The sequence below is a fragment of the Lissotriton vulgaris genome, chromosome 5, assembly GCF_964263255.1.
Source record: "Lissotriton vulgaris chromosome 5, aLisVul1.2, whole genome shotgun sequence".
Lineage (NCBI taxonomy): Eukaryota > Metazoa > Chordata > Amphibia > Caudata > Salamandridae > Lissotriton > Lissotriton vulgaris.
The window spans coordinates 306,151,049-306,173,285 of record NC_141693.1 but is presented as its reverse complement, the minus strand read 5'-3'; the positions used below and the strand labels follow the sequence as shown (position 1 = coordinate 306,173,285).

The window sequence follows — 22,237 nt, the reverse complement described above, 5'->3', positions numbered from 1 at the left end:
AGTACGTGAAGGTTGAGACAAAATAATGTAAGGGCAGATCAGAACATTGATAAAAAATAACACCACAACCAGACTGCTGTTACATGTTGTGTATTGGTCTCGAGTATTGCTCGAGATACTTTCAATGTTCCATTTTAATGTCATCGGAATGTTAAGTATGTGGGGGCATTGATGAGAGAGAGAGTTGCTTACTGTGTACGGATATTCTTTGCAACAATGGCGACAATGGACTTAAACCCTACGAACCCACGTTTTTCTATTTTGAACACTTAAAGGAGAATTTGATCTTCTGACCTATCTGGTTTTTTTTTTGGTGGACATTATTCTAAGAAGAATACGTCTATGTAACCTGAGTAATTTTCGACGTCTATGTCTGGAGGTAATTGATTTTCTACTTCTTCTAATTTCTACTACTCTGGTTCCCTCTACACTATAGTTAACAGAGACAGATGGGAAAACCTATTCTGCTCTGTAATAGGCTCTGATTTAGAAAGCCCTGACATACAGCCAGTAAGTTACACAGGTGAACCTATTGAACGCAAACTTATGTTCGAATTCAAGGGTAGGCAAGCAGTATGCAAACTATTTGTCTCCCTCTCTGGCCATGTGTTTTAGGGTGGTGGGACCAAGAAGAATTAGGAATACGCTTAGAACCTAATTGTGCTGACCCTGTGTTGAGTATGAAGTTGGATGAGGAGGAGTTATTGGATGATTTAAATTCCCTAAAGTTTTTTCTGGTGGGATCAGTGAACTCAAAGGTTTTTCACATGAGATAATTTTAAAAGAATGTGCAGTCCCTTGCATCCACAAGGTAAGAAATATTCCACTTGGTATAAAGGAAGAAGTCATAATTGAAATTCAAAAACTGGTGGATAATGGCATTATTGAACGAGTGGAATCGTCTGATTGGGTCGCCCTCCTTGTCGTGGCACGCAAGGCCAATGGCCGGGTCCGTCTATGTGTAGTCTTAAGAGAACTTAACAAAAATATTTTTATTAATGTTTTTTTCCCCTCCCAAAAATATCTGATTTGTTATCTGCAACCCAGGACATGGAGTGGTTCTCCACTATAGACTTAACATCTGCATACCACCAAGTTTCCCTCCACAGAAAGAGTAAACATCTCACTCCTTTTGTCACTCCTATCGGCACGTTCCAATTCAAACGAGTGCCTTTTGGGCTAGCATCAGCAGCTGCGATGTTCCAACGCATTATGCACTTAATTTTTAAAGATGTTAAGAACGTGCTATTTTTTGAAGATGACATCCTAGTTATGGGGAAAAATAGAGAGGAACATGATAAAGTATTGTTTAAGGTCATGTAAATGTTAGATATTAAAGGTTTAACAGCTGAGAAATTCAAATGTAAAATTGCTAAAAGAAGTGTTACGTACTTAGGTCATGAAATTAGTGCTTGGGGTATTCGCCCTAAATCAGACCTTGTGGATGCCCTCAGAAACGCTCCTGCACCACAAAATAAAGAGGAAGTTAGGTCATTTTTAGGTATGGCGGAATTCTATTAGAAATTTGTGCACAATTTCGCAAGCAAAATGTTTTGTATCAGGCAGTTACTAAAAAAAGGGTTCTGTTTTCACTTGGTCCGCTGAATGTCAACTATGCATGGATGGAATTAAGAGTGACATTTGTTCCGCTCCTGCACTTCAAGAGTTTGACCCTAAATTAAAGAGTTTCACAACTACGGACACTAGTGGAAGAGGGTTAGGGGCGGTGTTGTCCCAATTGCACTATAACGATACCGAGTGTGTAATTGCATTTGCTTTAAGAGCCCTCACACCCACCAAGGAGAAATACTCCGTTATCGGGAAGGAGGCCTTGGGTGTGTTTGGGGTCTAAAACACTTTAGACAACTTGTGTGGGGAACAAGAGTCACCTTGAGGACAGACCAGAAACCTCTCACCAAAGTACTCACGTCTGATGGTTTGAATAATGTGTCACCTAGGATTTCTCGTTTTTCAGTACAGTTACTTGACTTTGTGTATGATGTAGTATTCGTACCAGGAATCAGGAACAGAATCGCAGACTTTCTGTGTAGGTGCCCTTTACCCATTCGTGAGAATTTATTGTGTGAATGGGACGATTGGTTGGTGGCTGGTATTTTCAGCAATGAATTATCCAGCATTAAATAAGATGAATGGACTAGCAGTGTAGCCAAGGACGAAATTTTACTTAAGGGGAGTGACTACACCCTGAAGGGCTGGCCTGATAAGACAACCTTGTCTGGCGAGTTGCTACCATTCTGGGAAGTTAGAAATTAACTTTCATTTGAAGATGGACTTTTACTCAGAGGAGGCAAACGTATTCCCTTGAGTCCCTTATGGGAGTGTGTCATCAATTTATGTCACGAGGGCCACATGGGAATTGTTAAAACTAAATGTAGGATCAAACAGTCATATTGGTGGCCTGGAGTTGACAGAGACATAGAAAGAGTGGTTTGTGACTGTGTTGAGTGTATCAATTCAGACAAGAGTTTAGTCACATTTAAACCTACTTTACATCCTATTGTAGTTTCTGGTATGCCGTGGGAAAGAATAGGAGTAGACATTTTTGGTCCTGTCAGAACTTTGGATAGTACACCAAAATACATTTTTGTTATAATAGACCATTTTTCAAAATGGCCTGAGTATAAAATTGTCGAGAGAGCGGATTCTGAGAATTTATTAATATTTTTAGGGGAGGTTTTTACAAGAGAAGGTCACCCCAGGGATCTAATTTCTGACAATGATGGACAATTTGTTGGTGAGCAATTTAAAACATTTATTAAAGAGACTGGCATTACCCGTAGAAGCACTTCCCTATATCATCCAGAGGGAAATGGAAGTGTTAAACGCTTCAGTGGAGTGATTCAAAATATCATAGAGTTAGCCCTCAGCAATGATTATGATTGGGAAGATGATTTAAGGAAAATTGTGAACGCACATAGAATTACTAAGTGTGTGTCAATAAATCACTCCCCTTTCGAACTTATGAGAGGAAGATCAGCTCACACAAAAGACAACATGGGCTGGTTGAAGTGCACAGAAATCATCTCAGGGTCAGTAAGCAACGTAAAACAATCCTTAGAGAATAAACAAAATGAATTAAGAGAAAAGCATACTGACTCAAGGAAAAGAAGCAAAATTAAGTTGCAAGTAGGTGATTCTGTAAAGTGAAGAAAGGGGGACTTGTGCGTAAAGGAGAAAGCAAATATTCTGCTCCCCTTAAGGTAATTAAGATACTATGCAATTCTGCTCTTTTAAGTTACGGTAAAGTGTGGAATGCAAACAGATTCGCTTTATATGAAGGTCACATTGATGAATCTGTTACCAAGGACAAGCAAAAGCATAGTTATGACTGGGTTGATGAAGATGTAAATGATTTGTGTCCACCTAGCAACTCCATTAGTACCCCCATTCATTCGCCCAGCACTCGTAATGATGGCCTGGAAGTTCTAATCAGATTGTTTACAAATATGTTGAAGGGGGAAGTGTCTTGGGCCAGATGCGTGTGCACTAAACCCAATAAGTTTGAAGATTATATTCCACATATTCACACTAAATTGGTTGTTTAGTGTGTTGTTATTGCTATCTTTAACTGTGTATTTTACTGTCTCTTCACAGTTTAATTTAATATGTTATTCTTAATAATTTACTGGTTTTATTTTACTTTTTTTTACTTTTTATTGTTTTTGGATGAAAGGGGGAAGTGTTGTGCATTGGTCTCGAGTGTTGCTCGAGATACTTTCAGTGCTCCATTTTGATGTCATCGGAATGTTAAGAATGTGGGGGCATTGATGAGAGAGAGAGCTTCTTACTGATGGTTGTATCTACTTCTCCTTGCTATATGAAGAGGGTTTAAGTAAAGGAATAAACCTAGAAGAATACTATCTATGTACGGATATTCTTTGTAACATTACACAGGGAGAGCTATATAGTCACCAAGAATACCCACAGTGCTTTACAGATGAACAAATGTTATGCAGGGATAGCAACAACCCATACATATGTCACTAATGGGCCACTGTCATTTTGAGACAGTCTGAAATCCCCAAAGAATGCCCATACATATATAACTAAAGGGCCACTGTTATGCAGGGATACCAACGGACTTTCAAGAATGTCGACAGTATGTAATAGGCTACAGGTATGCAGGGACAACCAGAATGTCATCAAGAATGATCACACAATATGTCACAAATGAACCACTATTTTGCAGGGATGATCTGAATTTCTCTCAGAAGGTCCACACTTGTGTCTCTGGTGGGCCATTGTTATGCATGGAGAGCCACCATTTTGCCAAGAATGCCTACAAATATGTGTTTGACTGGCCATTATTATACAGGTATAGCAAGCATGTATCCAAAAATACCCAAGCATATGTCAATGATGGGCCGTTATTACACATGGATGTCGACATGGATGTCTGCAAATATGTGTCTGAAGGGTTGCTATCAGGCATAAATAGCCAGGAGGTAACGAAGAACACTTACAAATAGACTGCCAACGGCCCATTCTCAGGCTGGAAAGCAAGTGTGTGCAATAATTCCCAAATGTTTATAAGTATGGATCCATAAGGCAAGAGGGAAGCCCCCCTTCCCCCATATCACCATACCATGTCCCCTTGCGGCTCCGTAGGAACAGCCCAGCGGCATTGACTGATGGAACCTGTCATGACTGACAGCTTCCACTTGTTCGACCCACTTTCCATGTCCACTGCCAATCAGCAAAGGCTGGGAGGGACTGGGTAAAGAATTAGCCAAGTGATGGCTGGTGCTGTCACTGCAATTCGCCTAGGCAAATCTGCATTATTTTTATTTACATGCACATTACATGTAGGAGAGCTGTCAATCCCTGGGACAGAGGTCTGAAGCAGTATTTGGGATACTTGAAGAAGCCGATAGCTACCATGCTGCAACTTTTCTGAGTAGAAGCTGTGTGAAAGACTTGTGGTGCATCATCAATACTGGTTTTGATGTCAATTTGCTACGGGTGGTTAAGCAAAAATTGGTGGTTGCGATGGTTGTCCTAGCTTCATGTCTCCTTACAACGTGCGTGCTTTTCAAGTTAAATGTTTTAAAGATGCAACTTCATGATGTTGGCGGTCCAATAGCTAGGTTTGAAGACAGATGCCTTTGTCTTGGTAGGTAAAAAAAATGCAGACGTGTCTTTTAAGGTGGGAGTTGTTGATTTGTTTGTTGATCTTGTTGCTATTGCTAGAGGGCCAATTAAATGAAAATAGTATGATTGTTTTGTCTAAGGATAGTTTTCTGTAGCCCTAAGCGTTAATTTGCAAGCCAGCATGCATTTTCATAGTCCAGATTTTGTCCCTTTTCTTTCTAGGTAACTGACCTTAATTTTTAGTACTGTTAGCTTTAGTGTGAACTGTTAGTGGTTTGTTTTTTAGTACAGGAAGATGGCGCTGGGAGTATTTTGAAGAGATTCATTATACATTTGAAGGATATTGACTGTAATGAGCCAAAAGCTATGGCTGGTTTACGCCACTTACACTCGTAGTCCCTTGAATGCAGTAGCAGTGGACGTTTCTGTGGTTATGATGGAAGAAGGCATGATATCCAGAACAGAGATTATGATGAATGTGTAATCGGACCAGCAGTTGAAGTGAAGGGATGGGTGGGGCTGCAAGAGCTTGTAATCCGATCCAGTACGCAAGTGGGTTAAACATTATTCTAGATGAATTTAGCATTTTCAAAAATGATTCAGGAGACTCAGCCATGGTCGTTGTATGGGTCTTCTATACAACCGTGGAAATGTGCTAGCAAGTGATTTTGACTAGATAGGTGTGCACGTGCGCCAGTATTTGAACGTTCACAGTATCACATGCTTTAATTATTTACTTTTCTCAGGCTGGGAACATGTAGTGTACTTGATATACACAACATTATAAAACGCAGCATTAAAACAACAGCTTCTCCACATCATTCTGTCATTCTTATTTTTTCCGAAGAGGCCGACCATCTTGCTAGGAGTATGTTTTGTTTCTCACAGAAGACCATCTTTGTGGAGTGGCTGGTTTAGATAGCTGTTCAGTCTATTGGGGCTTTCAACAAAAACTTTAAAATCATGAAGAAACCTTTTTATTTTAAATGACAGCAGCTTTTATTACGTTAGGAAACTGTGGAGAGTGTATCTTTAGTTGCTCTGGAAGTGGTTAATTTATTCTAGGACTCCTAGTGCCATGAAATACTGACTTCCAAAGAGAAAAGTGGGGCCAATTGTCCTCCAAATTTCAGTACTCAAACCTTATCTATGGAGATCCGTCTAACATGAAAGGACAGTCCTCCGTTCACGATCAAGGTTCCTATGGATGTGAAGACCTCAATGTCCTTTGAAGCACTAGTCATTAGGGCTCTGTTATTGAAATCCCTGCATTCCACTGCCAATTTGCTGGTGCCTCTGGTTCATAGACATTGATTATTAATAAAATGATGACAACCATCTTACTCTTGATACTGGCAGTATATCATTTAACAATGAACACCCTTTCTGAGCGCATAGGCTTCTCTTGAAGCATAGAAAATAACCTCGACAATAAATGCTCTCTCGTTGAAGAACAAACAGTTGCCTACCCCAGCAGTATTTGATGCACACCATACAGGCTTTTCAGAAGATAAGGAAGTGCCCTTGGAAGAAGAAAGTGTCAAATACATTTAAGATCACAGGTCTCTCAGAAACTGGATTTCTGAGCTGACGCACAGCGGCAACCTCAATTTTCCCAGGATCGCCTGCCTTTTCTGAGGGGTGTATGGCCAGTGTTTTCATTCTACTCTGCCTTTACTTCCTATACCTAAGCCGCCAATGCCTACTCCTTGACCTGAAGGTTCATGTCAAGGAAGCAAACTCATTAGCCTACAGAGCAAACCTCCTTCTCCCTGTAGTCTGCATTCATAGGGTGGATGACTGATTCTACATGGATGCCAGTGAGCTCTTGTGACTTATTACCAAGGTGTAGTTGTCATAATAGGAATCGGTGTTGAAGTGTCCCGCTATAGTAATAACACCTTTACATCTGTACTATCCTGCGATACTTGCTTGAAACTAATGGTAGATGTAATCCACTTCTTGGCAAGGATGTGTGGCTTGTTTTCTACCTAGTGTCTCCACAAAGCATTACCTAGTAGATGGTAAACTAGAGCTATTAATTTGACGTGCATTTATAGCCAGGTAATGGCACCTATTTAGGTTCTAACAAAATGTAAAGAACCGGGTTGTTACCACGCGTGCTATTACATCGCAAGTCCTATCAATGATTTACTGTAGGGGGCGCGCTGGATTTAGGAATAGTATTAATTACTATTCCTACTCCAGTTTGTGTAACAACAGGGAAGGTGTGGTGCCGCGGCCAGGGTGACTGACTCCGGAATCTGGGGATCACGATTCGATCCCCGGGGCCGGCGGCAGATTAGCCCAGCACCATGTAACTCTGGGCAATAGCTTGCTTAATCTTCCCGACGGCCCTCAGCGCCTAGAGACCCTAACGGACGATGGTTTGCGCTTTACAAATGTGGATTATTATTATTTAAAATTCAACATATTCCCTGGTGTTGCATGCCTCCTACAGCAAGTCGCTTTACGACTTGCGATGTGAATGCACGTGTGGTAACAACGCGGTCGTTGTAACAACTGCGTTGTAAACTACTGCGTTGTGTTTACAGCTTTGTAAATGCTGTTTCCCGTTAGCTAAAGCAGAAGAGACTATTTTTTCGATCTACATCTGTGTATTAACCAGAATGCAAAGTTACATTTGTAGAGTTTCAGGGCTACCAGTAAACACACTTAATAACTAGCTTGCTGCTGATTTAGGTGGAATTAACACAAAAAAGTGCAATCAAGTGAAAGTTGTAGCCAATTGTATGATTAGCGTCAGAAATATAAAACAAAAGTGGGTTTCAACTGAGCTTTTTTGCAGAATTTGATATTAAATCATGGTACACATTTATATAATCAAAGGCCAGTGAATGCATTATTAATATGTTCTTTATTTAACTTACACTCTAGCCCCAGTCTCACAGCATGCAAATAGAAGATATCTTTCAGCCTCAGCAAAAAATTATAATTAGTCAGATAAATAAAGGGCTCCAACTTCCAGCCATGAAGAACGTTGTTCTTGTGACACATGCATACTCATGATGGGCTGGGCAAGAAACAAGAGTGCTCTTTGCACAACCCTCACATAGGAGATTTGCTTATTGTTTAGATTGCGTTTGTTAATAGTAGTACATGCAAGCTTTGAAATAGTCCTAGATTCACACGTTTCAATGTATGTAGGACATTCATTATATAGCATTGCTTTATGTTCCTAACATGTGAAACAATCTAACGAGAATTGTTTAGGTTTTGAAAGTCTATTGCGATGTTGTTATATATTTTAGCAGCAAAATGAATGTGGTAGTTACTAAGAAACAAGTAACCCCACCAGTAGCGGCTGCTCCCAGTAAGCAACAGTGGGGAGGGGGTAGAATGGGGGGGCTTATAAAAACCACTTACCTGCCGGCTGGCCAGCCTCTCCTGCATCCTTTTCCTGACTTCTTCTCTGTAAAGGAAGCAGAAGGCACCCGGCTCCCAGCCCCCCGATAGCCAATCACGATGCTGCAATGCAGTGTTCTGATTGGTATGATCGCCGTGGATTGGCTCTCAGCCAGAGAATGGGAAGCTGGGCATGTTCTCAATGCAGGCTATAATGCAGCCTGCATGGAGAACATGCAAAGTGTGCATGAATGTTTGGCTGGCCCCAGAGGGCCAGTCAAACATTCATGCACACTTGCATAGTTCCCACCACTCCTCCCTCTACTCTGAGAGCTGAGCAGATCTGTCCCCCCAAGCCTGAGACGCCGCTGCATGAAAAATAAAATGATAATAACATAGAGTTATCATCATTTCGTTTTCTTTTTTTTCCACTATGAAAAGCAGTAGGGCGACGCTCCTCGGCCTTAGCGGAGGAGCCGCCCCTGGAACCCATGTACCATATGTGAAAAATTAACAACAATGCTCTAGAAAGCAAAATGGCAAAATACAAGCTGCCTCCATTTATCAAGAGCACTTGACGGGGACCGGTGATTATTCCAACTAAGGTTTTCATGGGGTATGATTTTTCCCAGCAGCATTTAGTACATGGTGAGAAACAATTGATTAAATAGGAGTGAGTGGTAGGATGTGTAATTAAATTGTAGTTTCTGTGACAACCACGGCAAGCATGCATCCAAATTTGTTGTAGTGTGTTATTTTGTGTTTCTCTATTAATGTATTATTTACAGACCAGGGAACCCAATAGTTGGTCTGGGACCTTGGGTATCAGTATGCTACAAACACAGTGGTCTCTAACCAGAGCAATGGGAGAGAAGTAATAATTATAGACATACAATGAAATCTATAGAACGCTGTCCATCCGGACAGGAATACTTTTAATCTGCTAAGTAGCGGCATGTCCAGGCGGCCTCCTGGACACGCCCCTACTTAGCGGAATTCAATGAGGCCGGAATCCCCTCCGCCCCTACCGGATTAGATTCTGCAATTGACAGAGTGAACCTACTCGTGTTCCCTCGCAGCTGCCTGCTAACCCCTTGGTTGACGAGTTGGCTAGCTGATTCCACCCGCCGTCCACTGCAGGTCCCACCGACTTGCAGTTGGCATTTTTTCAGGCATGTAACCTAATGTCCTGATGATGATCCTGCAATTTCATGTATGGGATCGAAACGTCGTCAACTCCTTAACACCTTAACACAATCATATTTTTAATTTCAATGTGCATGGTGTTTCTCTTTAATTTTGCGTGCTTATTGCCTAATTCCCTTGCAAGCATTTTAGCTTTGCCTGAGCCTTCCTTTTTTTTCATACCTTGCTTGATGCTTGTGTTCCCACTGTATTGCTTTGTCACATAATTTGAAAGCTTAAAAGTATTCCTGTCCAGCTGGACAGTGTTATGTAGATTTCATTGAATGTCTATAATTATTACTTCTCTCCCATTGTTCTTGTGAGGGATCACTGTGTTTGTATCTCTATTAATGTAAGCACGCTGTCTGCTTCCCGGGGCAGCTTTAGCTTGAGGACTTTATTGATACGTACCAAGTAGAATTAAAGGGCCGTAAAGGATTGATTTAACAATCCGTATTACAGTCTTTTTGAAAAGCTGAATTTCTTTTAATTGCAAACGTTTTTAATAGAGATTTTTTAACAAAACTGGTGTTTGATCATCGTACGATTAATGGAGCTAATTCAATCTTTGTAGTACAGATTAGGTTGCATATGGTTACAGTAGTGTGATAACCCTGTCAGACAAAGTCAACCACGTGGTGGGAAAGAAAAAAATTAGAGAAAAAAGGTGAGTAAGAGCGGGGAAATCGACATGGGGAGGGAGGGGACTATTTACAGAGGATAATCCTGATCTGGGGTTTGGGGGTTATGGTCTCTATAGATCTAGAGAGAGGAATATGCGCGTGCTTATAGCAATCTTTAAGGGTTGTGTATTAGGTATTGGTGTGAAAAGCTGAATGTTAAACAGAGTTAGGCAAATGAAGGGAAAGCCAATTCCCAAATTTGACCCTATTGGTTGCAGACCTGCAACTACTTTTTCGTTCCTTACCAACTTTCCTGGTTATGATAGAGACCATTTGGGCTGGTTTTAAGAGAATTGTTAATCTATACAATATGAACCAGTAGACTAACATTTACTGTTTGACTGCAATAGATTTCAAGAATGGCTCTGATGAACAGTTTGATGAGGAAGATATTAAGACCGAGACTGTCCTTGAGACTGAAAAGGAGTTTGAAGCAGGCTGTGAAATTGAAATTGAAGAGGAGTCAGATTCTGGTTCTACCGGGTGAGTAATATATGGGCTGTATAACATTAATGCATATGAGCCACACACCAATATCAAGATGAATATGACTAATAATGTTCATGGGGAACTCTAGCCTTAGAAATAAGGACAGATCTGTTTCCACCTTTAGAGAAATATACCCAGTCAGGAATGTTTGAGCTGTGGGAGCAGAAACACATCTTAGCCACTGTTCACACACAGGTCTGCCTCACGGATGGAGTGGGCAGGCAGTTATTCACCACATGAGCTTTATAATTATTATTTGTGAACGTTAGACTATGTTTTGTGCCTATCTTAACACCCCTTTTTAAAAGTATATCAAAATCCGAAGTAACAGTCATTGAACGAAAGCATCTGGGTTGTTTATATCTATATTTTTTAATTCCTTTATTTTGAAACATTAACTACATCAAACAGCTTGTTGGAAACTTTTTACTGGAAGTAGTTGAATTATAAAGTCACTCCGCTTCCTCCGAGCCATATAATGCACTGCAGTGACCGTTGTTCATTATTTTGCTTTACAGAGTAAGGAGCCCGAAACCTTTGGCCAGTGGCCCTTGATCCCCCTTTTTAAAAAAAATATTTTAAAAGCAATCTATCGTCCTCTGCTGACATTATTAGGCATTTCCTTTACATTAAAGTGTTTTTGCGGCAGTGTGGTTTATGTATCTTATAACAGTTTTCCATCATGATTTTCTTTCCTCAGTAGCTCAATCAGCTACTGTGATGAATTTCATTAGTGTCCTTTGGGAAAAGGTCAAATAAAGAGGTCCATGCTTTATGCATTACTTCTCTTCACGACAGTTAATCTGTGGGTCAGGGATCTAGACTGAGGACAGAGAGGGGAGAATATGTATAGACCAAGCTCAGTGCGGTAATAGTTCTCCAGGCCAGGCCCTTACCCAGTATGTTTTTAGGTCTAGACACTGTAATAGGATCAGCAGGATGTGCTCTGCCTTGGTCTTCGCTGCACGCCATTTTGATTTGCCAGGGGTCACTCAGAGAGTCACTTCCTCACAGTAGATCCTGGTTGGTGTTGAAGGCTTTCTCGAGTGCCTCAATATTGCAGTGTTCCCTGGTGACGTTCTCCCTGTTGAGTAGTGATTGACAATGGAGGTCTTTGTAGACCTCTCAGTACATTAAATACATGAACTCTTTATGCACCAACAAAATCACACAAGACCAGACAAAAAAAGAAATTTCTCCAAGTCTTGTTACTCCTTTTCAGAGAAAAAATTCCTCTGCAGACTCAGTGATACTGCAGTATGCAGGAAGCATGCCTATTCTTCATCTTGTACAGCTCCAGCAGATAAGGATAGAAGGTTTGATGGGAAGAAACGAGGTGTGTGGTTTCATTGTTATCTCTCTAACAGCTGCCAGTATTAGTTTGGAACCAGTAAAAGCCCGAATAACACCGGAGGCATTATGATCATTAAGTCAGTTCTCATCAGAAGCAGGAAAACCATAACAAATACAAAGCAGTTACTTCTTTCTTCCCCCGCTATGAAGTACCCAGGTTGGGGGCATCACCGTGAATGTTCCATAGCAGCAGCAAAACATCACCAAAACAAATTGGGTGATGAATACCCTATCTTCTAATGCAAGCAAACCTTTTAATGTGAAGTGTCTGGTTCAAAGGGTGTCTTCTTCTAAGAGCTGTGCATATCTATTACAAAAGCCATCTTTCACAAAAGGGCAACAGGATTTAATTCAGACACTTTCTAAAACAAAGTTTCAGTTGAAGACTTCAGACCAGATCTAGACCTAAAAATCTCAAGAAAGTGGGTAAATACATAAATGTTTGTGATGTTGGCATTGTACCAGATTTAAACGCATCTTCACCAAGGAGACTGTGTATGTTATGTTATGTTAAGGTGTGCTTGTAGAGCGCACTGTCACCGTGGGTTTCCTGGCACTGATCTGATGCTGAGGGGACAAAGGGATTTAGCTGGATTGTGGGAAAAGCCAAGTTTTTAAGGATTTACGGAATTGAATGAGAGAATTGGAGGTTTTGAGCGGGGGAGGGAGAGAGTTCCAGAGTTTAGGGGCCAAATGTGCGAATCTCCGACCTCCAGATCTACAGAGTTTGATAGAGGGGACAGCCAGGAGATGGAGGTGAGAGGATCTGAGATTACGTGAAGGACAGTAGGGCCTGATGAGGGATTTCAGGAAGGCAGGGCAGGGACCGGTTAAAGATTTGAAGGTAAGGCAGCCAATCTTAAAGGCTGCCCTCAAAATGACAGGGAGCCAATGCAATTTGGTGAGGAGAGGTTTGGCGGATTGCCATTTCGGAATCCCGAAGGCCAGTCTCGCCGCTTGGTTCTGAACAATTTGTAGTCTGAGGAGAAAAGATTTAGGCAGACCGTGATAGATAGAGTTCGAGAAATCCAAGCGGGAGAGGACAAGAGCCATGATGACTTGGATCAGGGCTTCGGGAGTCAAGAGATAGGCCACCTTCCTGATCCTGCGCAGCTGATGCATGCAGGAGGAGACCACCATCCCTATCTGGGGTTTGAGGGATAGCTCGGAGTCAATAGTGACCCCGAGACTTTTCACCGAGGCCACAGGGGTGGGGGGGAGGCCAAGCTCTGCTGGCCAGAAGTGCGGACCCCAGTGGGTAGAGCTCTTACCCGGGAGAAGGAGCTCCGTCTTTCCGGGGTTCAGTTTGAGTTGGTTCTGGCACATCCACTGGAGGATATGGGACATGGCCGCCTGGAAATTAGGGATAGCAGAAGAAGAGTTAAGAGGAAAGATGAGTTGCAGGTCGTCAGCGTAGTTGAAGACGGTGACGTCCCACTGCCTCAGAGAGAAAAGAAGAGGTCGAAGGTAGAGATTGAAAAGGAGAGGAGATAAGGAGGAGCCCTGGGGGACCCCGCAGAGTGAGCGCTCCCTAGGTGCCCTAAAAGTGCCCAAGCTGAGTGTCTGAGACCTCCCGGTCAGAAAGGATTCGACCCATGCCAGCGCCAGGCCCTGGATGCCGGCCTGCTCGACACGGTGGAGAAGGATGTTGTGGTCCACCGTGTCGAAGGCGGCCGACAGATCTAAGAGTGCCAGGGCCTGGGGGGTACCCTTGTCAGCGCCGTCTCTCAGAGCATCCAATACGGCCAAGATCACTGCCTCCGTGGAGTGGCGGGTCTAAAACCAGCCTGGTTGGCCTCGAGAAAGTTGGAGCTCTCGATGAACTGTGAGAGACAGGCGGTGACGTGAGCTTCCAGGATTTTAGAGAAATAGGGCAGGAGGGAGATAGGTCGATAGTTCGCCAGGACTGCGGGGTCGGCTCCAGGCTTCTTCAATAGAGGCACCAGGACAGCCTCCTTGAAAGAGCTGGGCACCGTGCCAGAAGAGAGAGAGGAATTCAGCAGGGGGAGGATGCAGTCAGGTAAAGTAAGGCAGATGTCCCGTAGTATGGATGGGGGACAGCAGTCGTCCGGTGATCCAGACTTGACGCGAACGGCCAGTGTGGCTAGGGATGCAGGATCTAGGGGGGGGAAGTGTGTGAAGGAGAGAGCATTATGAGGGGGGGGAGACAGAATCAGCGCCAGGGAGGGTGACCGGGATAGTGTCCTTAATCATAACAATTTTCTGTAAAAAAAACATGCTAAGCGCATTACATGATTCCTGCGTAGGGGTCTGGGTCGGGAGCGTCCTAGAGTCAGAAGTGAATTTGTCAAGGACTTTAAAAATCTCCTTCGACTTGCAAGGGGCTTTTTTGTATTTGTTGCGAGCGGCCACATAAATATCTCTGCTTGACGGACAGTAATCTCTCCTCCACTTGCGCTCAAATTGGCGAAGTTCCAGATGTAAGGTTTTAAGTTGGGAGTCGAACCATTTATGAGAGTTGCTGTGTCGAGAGCGGGGGAACTTAGTTAAGGGGGCGAAGATATCGCTAGCTGACGTGAGCCAGTGAGAGATGTTACCATCTAGCTCATTAGTGCAGATATCGTTGGGGAAGAGGGGACGGGTTTGTGACAGGTGAGATAACAATTTAGAGGAGTCAGCGGCCCTCCACTTGTATGCACAATAGATCTTGAAGATATATATTTTTATATTTTCATTATGAAGGATGTCTGTCACACTATCGAGGTCATAAATATTGACCTCCAAAAATATTGACTGCACCATATTGACTGCCACTATATTATAATAAAATTTATATTGGCAGCCATTTGATTCATTTTATTTACTCCATACATGAACACATTATTATCTCTATTGTTCATTGTAACTATTGAGAGATTGATCTCAACTGAGATCATCACTGCAACATGATTCATATTTTAAAATCCCAAAATATAACAATCATACAATTTAGCTCATAAAAATATAAACAGTACAAAGATAAAGCCATTATCAATACAAACGTAAGAAGCTCTTAAAAAGTTTAAATACACCATAACATATTTGCTCATTTTTAGGAGACAATATAAAAGAAAGGGCTTCACCGACATTAGTTATATTATAGTACTGCAGCCAAATCCCAGTGAGTGCTGATCCCTTCGTGTCCAGCCTTCTTTGACTGCAGAGCAGCGCATCGCGGCCCCCGCTCCGCGGGAGCCGTTCGTAGGCTAAGGACTCTGCCTGACACCTGTTCCTGGTATTTCAAAAGTGCATAGGAGTACCAACGCGATTTCGGCGACCCGACATCTGGTCCCTAAGGCTTGAGGCGGGACTGCGAGGACCAGCGTGCAGCGCGGCACTGATTGGCCGCAGCTGGTCCTCTTCCCGCCCCTCCACCCATCAAAAACAACGTGGTGAGTGAGCAGCCTGGGTACTGCAGCCAAATCCCAGTGAGTGCTGATCCCTTCGTGTCCAGCCTTCTTTGACTGCAGAGCAGCGCCTCGCGGCCCCCGCTCCGCGGGTGCCGCTCGTAGGCTAAGGACTCTGCCTGACACCTGTTTCTGGTATTTCAAAAGTGCATAGGAGCACCAACGCGATTTCGGCGACCCGACATCTGGTCCCTAAGGCTTGAGGCGGGACTGCAAGGACCAGCGTGCAGCGCGGCACTGATTGGCCGCAGCTGGTCCTCTTCCCGCCCCTCCACCCATCAAAAACAACGTGGTGAGTGAGCAGCCTGGGTACTGCAGCCAAATCCCAGTGAGTGCTGATCCCTTCGTGTCCAGCCTTCTTTGACTGCAGAGCAGCGCCTCGCGCCCCCCGCTCCGCGGGTGCCGCTCGTAGGCTAAGGACTCTGCCTGACACCTGTTCCTGGTATTTCAAAAGTGCATAGGAGCACCAACGCGATTTCGGCGACCCGACATCTGGTCCCTAAGGCTTGAGGCGGGACTGCGAGGACCAGCGTGCAGCGCGGCACTGATTGGCCGCAGCTGGTCCTCTTCCCGCCCCTCCACCCATCAAAAACAACGTGGTGAGTGAGCAGCCTGGGTACTGCAGCCAAATCCCAGTGAGTGCTGATCCCTTCGTGTCCAGCCTTCTTTGACTGCAGAGCAGTGCCTCGCGCCCCCCGCTCCGCGGGTGCCGCACGTAGGCTAAGGACTCTGCCTGACACCTGTTCCTGGTATTTCAAAAGTGCATAGGAGCACCAACGCGATTTCGGCGACCCGACATCTGGTCCCTAAGGCTTGAGGCGGGACTGCGAGGACCAGCGTGCAGCGCGGCACTGATTGGCCGCAGCTGGTCCTCTTCCCGCCCCCTCCATCAGACCTTCCTAGATAACCTGCGGCAGCAAAGCGCACGCGGGACGCGCGCGGGGCAACGGCCGGGGCGAAGACCGGGTAAAGAGCGGGCCGTTTGAGGCCGTTCGAGGACGGCAGAGGACGGCCCTGGCCCAGCCCCCCAACATTGTGTCTCTCAATCACAAGTAAGGATGGCAGCCCAGTGACACTCACCTTACTTCCCTATATCGAGTAGCCAGTCACAGGACTTACTATCTACCTCCCGTGAACCCTACTTTGAAGCTCCTGAATCATATCATACTCGACCACCATGCGCCCCAAAACTAGAAGCAACACAAAAAAAGCCGCAACCGTGGCACAAGTGACCGGCCCCATTGATCACTTCATCTCCCGGGTTAACGAAACCATTGATAAGAGCATCATCCTGCTGGAAAAAAGAGTCTCCCTGGACCTTATGCACGCCAAACGCTCTTCTCTGGGCTCCCTTGCAACTGTAAGTTCCCCTGCTCACCAGGCTGTTAACAATTGTTCCTTACCCTTATCCGCAACTACTCTCCCCATGTTGACTGTCCCGAATGCAGTAGACTTATCTGTGACTCAATCAGACTCCGATTTGTCATACGCAGATCTCGAGGCTACCCCAGATCTAGAAGCATGCCAATCACCTGACAAACCAGAGCAGAGTGTAGCTAGTTATTCCATCATACCTGACACAGAAACGACTCTAGAACCGATAGCATCAGGGAAAGATACCTCCACTTCCACCAAGGCTCCGCCCAACACCAAGGAAAAACCCAAAGCAAAAGTCAGGAATCATAATTTGATCTCACCTACCCCTAACTCTGTGCCAGGCATACCCTGCTGGGTGCAAAACATGGTAATAGACCTTAAATCAGACTTCGAAGCCACAATAGCGGCACAAATCAAACCTCTAATATCGAAGCTAGACAGACTCACGCCACTAATTAATTCGAAATGTGGTAGCAAGATAAGTGGGAATGGCCTCGTACAAACGCACGGGGCAAAAGAAACACTTCCCAAAAAAACACCCTGTACTAAACATGCAACAAGCACTTCAACCAAGCCTAATACCCCACTAGCTAGTAAGGCAGTAAACCAGATGCTCCCCCAGTCACTCCAATTGCCGTAGGCTCTGCCTCAGCAACTCAGATAACTCTGAAAGCTCCCATAGGTCCAACTAATACAGATAACCTTCAAGCTAAAGGCACTAACGGGAACTTTACCACTCCAGCAGTGTCTCTTCCCTTAGAGAAACCCCAAGAACCTAAGACAAAACAGTCTCGCCCCAAAATAATCAATTTGCCGCCGGAAGCTTCCCCCTTCGTGGCGGTCTTAACAGCTGTACCTCCACTGAAAGAGGGTGTAAGAGAAACATTCGCAGAACTAAGGAACAAATGTGCCCAGTGGCTCCAACTGCACAAACCCTTACCTGCCCACATCAGGGGTGAGATCTTTTCTGTACGCAGAGGAGACGGGGTGGGCAGGAACATGAAGACCATAGTGGGTGACGTTATTACCATCAAATTTAGGGAGATAGGGGCAGCAAACTATATCTGCAATACACCCAGCAGCAGACCTGCCACACAAATAAACCCCCTTCCCCTGTCCTATTTCCTACCTACACCTTCACAAAATTTCCCCTCCTCTATTTTCCCAGCAAATAGAGGGTTCATACACCCCCCAGAATACACTACGTACCAATGGCAGCAGCCTCCACATACTCCACGATTCCTACAAATACCACAACATACAACATTCCAGTGGCAACAACCCCCTCAACCCCCGCAACCTCCACATCACTTTTTTCAACAGTGGCAGCAACCTCCTCAACCCACACAACATATCACTCATCAGTGGCAGCAACCGTGGCAAGGACGGCCCCCCCCCCTTTTAACCCACTTGGTTCCAACTACCGAGGCAGAGAAAGGGCTGACTGGAGAGGACAAGAACAGTGGAGAAATTACAGTGATCCCCCACGTTGGGACGGCTGGAATGGACTTCCCCTAGCAAATAAGTATAGTGCCCTAGAGTGTGTCGACTGACCACCACAGCCAGAAGAACAGTCTCTAAATAGCACACACCCACAGGTATCTCCGGACTCTCCTCTAGCCCCTCCAGGCCCAGAGATTCCTAGTGAATCACAAACAGTCATAACTTATAAAAACAACTCAACAACCCTAAGCCTGATCTCCTGGAATGTTGCAGGATTAAGGACAAAAGTGGAGGACGGGACAATCATGTACCACGTGCACAGTCATCAAATAATCTGCTTACAGGAGACGTGGTCACAACAAGAACAGCATCTACAGGGGTACAAGACTTACTTCTCCCCCGCGTTGTCGGGACAGAAGGGTAGACCAAAGGGAGGACTAAACATCTACTTAGCCAATACTATACAAAACATCAAAACAAAGGTCATCGAACTAGACCCTAATTTCCAGATCCTTGGTCTCTCCCTACCGAAAAAAGAGTTCACAGTCATTGTTAATTTCTACAACAATCTGGACGAACCAGAACTTCAGAAAGTCCTGACTCACCTCCACAAAAAACTAACTACCCTTAGAACAAAACAAGGAGAAGGAGGTGCGGTATCTATCATATGGGTAGGCGACTTTAACCTCCACGTTTGTACCCAACCAAAGCAAAAATGTCCTGGTATGGTGACAGAGGAAGGTCTTTCTCTTATCCATTTCTCGCACAACAACATGGGCAGACTAATGAATGATCTCCTATCAGACATGGATCTCCAAGTAGCAAATACTTTGGATTATGGACCCAACTTACTAGCGCCGACCTACATAGGAAGAGGCTACAGTACTACGGTTGACTTCATAATAATATCAGCAACCTTACAATCAAGAGTAAAAAACTTCGAAGTCAAACCGAATCCCCAAAGCGATCATGCAATATTAAAAATAGAAGTGACAACGAACCACCAACAATGCCCCCCTATGATAATAGCCAACGCACTGACCCAGGAAAATATAAGTATGGACAAACTAAATGGGTACTCAATAAAGTGGGGGAAGATAAACCCAGAGGAACTTACTAAAGAGCTGATAAAGTCAGCTTACCCCCAAATTAAAAATTGCCTGGACTTATCAACAGAAGACGAGGAACTTCTTAACAACTTTGCCCAAATCATGGACAAAATAAAGGTTCTACTTACAGCTAAACATAAAGCTGGTCCACCCCGACCAAAAGGCTGGTTCAACCAAGAGTGTACCAAGGCTCATACAAAACTTAAACTAGCTCTAAACAAAGACGAAAGGGATCCTCGCAATATAGCCATCCTAAGAAGCGAATATCACAAAATCAGATAAAAGAGAAAAGAAGAACTAAAGCAAGCACTTTGGAACGAACTCCATACCAGCGCACAAGACAAAAACACCCAAGCCTTCTGGAGAATTATAAGAACTCCCTTCCTGGCTGATGACATGCTCCCAAAAATTGAAGTCGCAATAGACGCAGCAGAATGGGTATCTCATTTCACCAAAATCTTTCAAAAATCAACTTCTGATCAAGAAACAGAAGAGAAAAAAGAAACATCTCCAACATACCCTATAGAAATAAACTTCGAACTCACTGAGATCCTTCTGGCACTGAACTCAACCAAAAAGGGAAAAGCTCCAGGCCCAGACGGAGTCCCGGCTGACTTCTTCAAACATAAAATTGATCTTTGGGCACCGATCATAACAAGGGTGTGCTCCGCAACGGCAAAAAAAGGTATCTTGGAGTCATGGACAAGGTCCATTATGGTACCGATATTCAAGAAAGGTTATCGCCAGGACCCTGCTTGCTACCGCCCAATTTCTTTGTTGGATTCCCTGGGGAAGATGGCAGGCAGAGTGATCCTAGAAAGACTTCAGGACTGGGTGGAAGAGAGAGGCATACTATCTGACCTACAATTTGGTTTTAGAGAAGGACTAGGAACCGTGGAACAAGCCCTAAACCTTTCGGTCATTTTTGGAAAATATGTGCAAGCCAAGAAAGAGAAACTTTACATGATCTACGTGGACTTGTCCACGGCTTTTGACTGTGTCTCCCACACTAAACTATGGTCCCTTTTAGCCCAAATGGGGGTCGATCAACCACTACTGAACTTTTTAAGGGAACTCTATTCCAATCCTTCCGCAAGAGTCCGATTTGGCACAAAGGGGGAACTGACACCGTCATTTAGAGTGGAGCGCGGGGTCAGACAAGGATGTGTCCTGGCGCCCTTCCTTTTCTCCCTCTACACTAACAACTTGGAGGTAGAGCTTCTGAAGGGTGCCCGGGATCTCCCACAGGCTAAACATCGCCCGATCCCCGCTCTGCTCTATGCGGATGACGCCGTCCTCCTGGCACGAACTCCTTGCGAACTCCAAAAATCCCTCAACAGATATTCCCAATTCATGAGAACCCTAGATCTTCACATAAATGTGAAAAAGACTTTCGTGATGACGGCTGGGGCCGGTAGAAAACATCAAAAAGCTATGACACTCGACACTCAAAAAATAGACTCCACAACCGAATATTGTTACCTGGGAGTCACAATAGATAACAAACTTTCCTGGAAAAAGGCAGTGGAAGCCAGGAAACACTGTTTTAAAAGAGCAATAGCAGCATTGGTGACGTTCACACAAAAACTGGGAAAACGACCGCCCATGGAACTGCTGACTATATATAAAGCCAAATGCCAATCGACAGCTCTATATGGCGCAGGATTATGGGGTCACATGGACGTCACTTTCCTGCAAATTGCAGAAAATAACTTCTTTAGATTCCTCCTATCAGCCCCAAAGCGAGCTTCGACCTATGCCTGCCACACAGAATTAGGCGTCCCACATATTGAAGACCTTGCAAAAATACAACCGCTACTCCTATGGCGTCGCATTTGGGCTTCAGAAAAAAACGTTCTCACAAAGACGATACTGGCAGACGCAATGTCCTTGGACTATGCTCTAAAAATCAAATGGTTAGCCTACATCCGGAACTTCTTCATCGACCTTGGAGTAGAACAATACTACTCAACCCCTGAAAAAATTGGAGAACTTACAAAAAATAACCTGAAAACTAGAGCCTTGGAGCATCTGGAAAACTTGAGATTACAATCAGAAGTAGGGAAACAGTCCGTTCAACATGCAATAACGGTCCAATCCACCTTCTTAATTCAGCCCTACTTAACTCTCAACATCGGTACTTTCGATCGCTACCTCCTGATAAGATTCAGACTAAACATATTCCACAAGCTGGTAGCTTTTCCAACCCCAAACGTTTGGGATCCAAATCCACCTCTCTGCCCTTGTGACGGAAGATCAATACAAACCACCCTCACACCGTCTTGTTCTGTAAATTTTATCAGGAACACCGAAAACTCTGGTTATTGACTCTCCTAAAAACTTGGGGCCTTAGACAATGTCGACCAGCCATGTTGAGTCTGCAGCTTTTGGACACAGAAGCAACATGCTACCACGTTCTTAACTTTTTGAAATGTATATACAGACACAGGAAAAATCTCTAAAAACTGCACTGTACAATTTACTCGATTTTACAAACTTCCTTGTTATTTGTAACTATTTTTCACTGCAAATTTTACTATGTACTGCTTTTATGGATTTCAAATTCTCGAAAAATCCGAATAAAGTTTATTATTATTATTATTATTATTAGTTATATTATGTTTTAAAAACAGAGGGTGAAGAAGAGATCTGTGTTGTTTTTTTAGAGCCTCACAGACAAACAATACATTGCATGCTCATGTATTTGCGATTC

The 22,237-nt window shown here is 44.0% G+C and overlaps 1 protein-coding gene across 2 annotated transcripts in view; it reads left to right on the top strand.

Moving 5' to 3' along the window:
• The window catches only part of CFAP74 (cilia and flagella associated protein 74), a 1,279,283-nt gene that overhangs the window by 34,113 nt on the left and 1,222,933 nt on the right, over positions 1–22,237 (top strand). For both annotated transcript variants that reach the window (XM_086921531.1, XM_086921532.1), the window contains exon 4: positions 10,697–10,829. In XM_086921531.1, the coding sequence (XP_086777657.1) occupies positions 10,697–10,829 (133 nt within the window). The remainder of the gene's footprint in view (positions 1–10,696; positions 10,830–22,237) is intronic.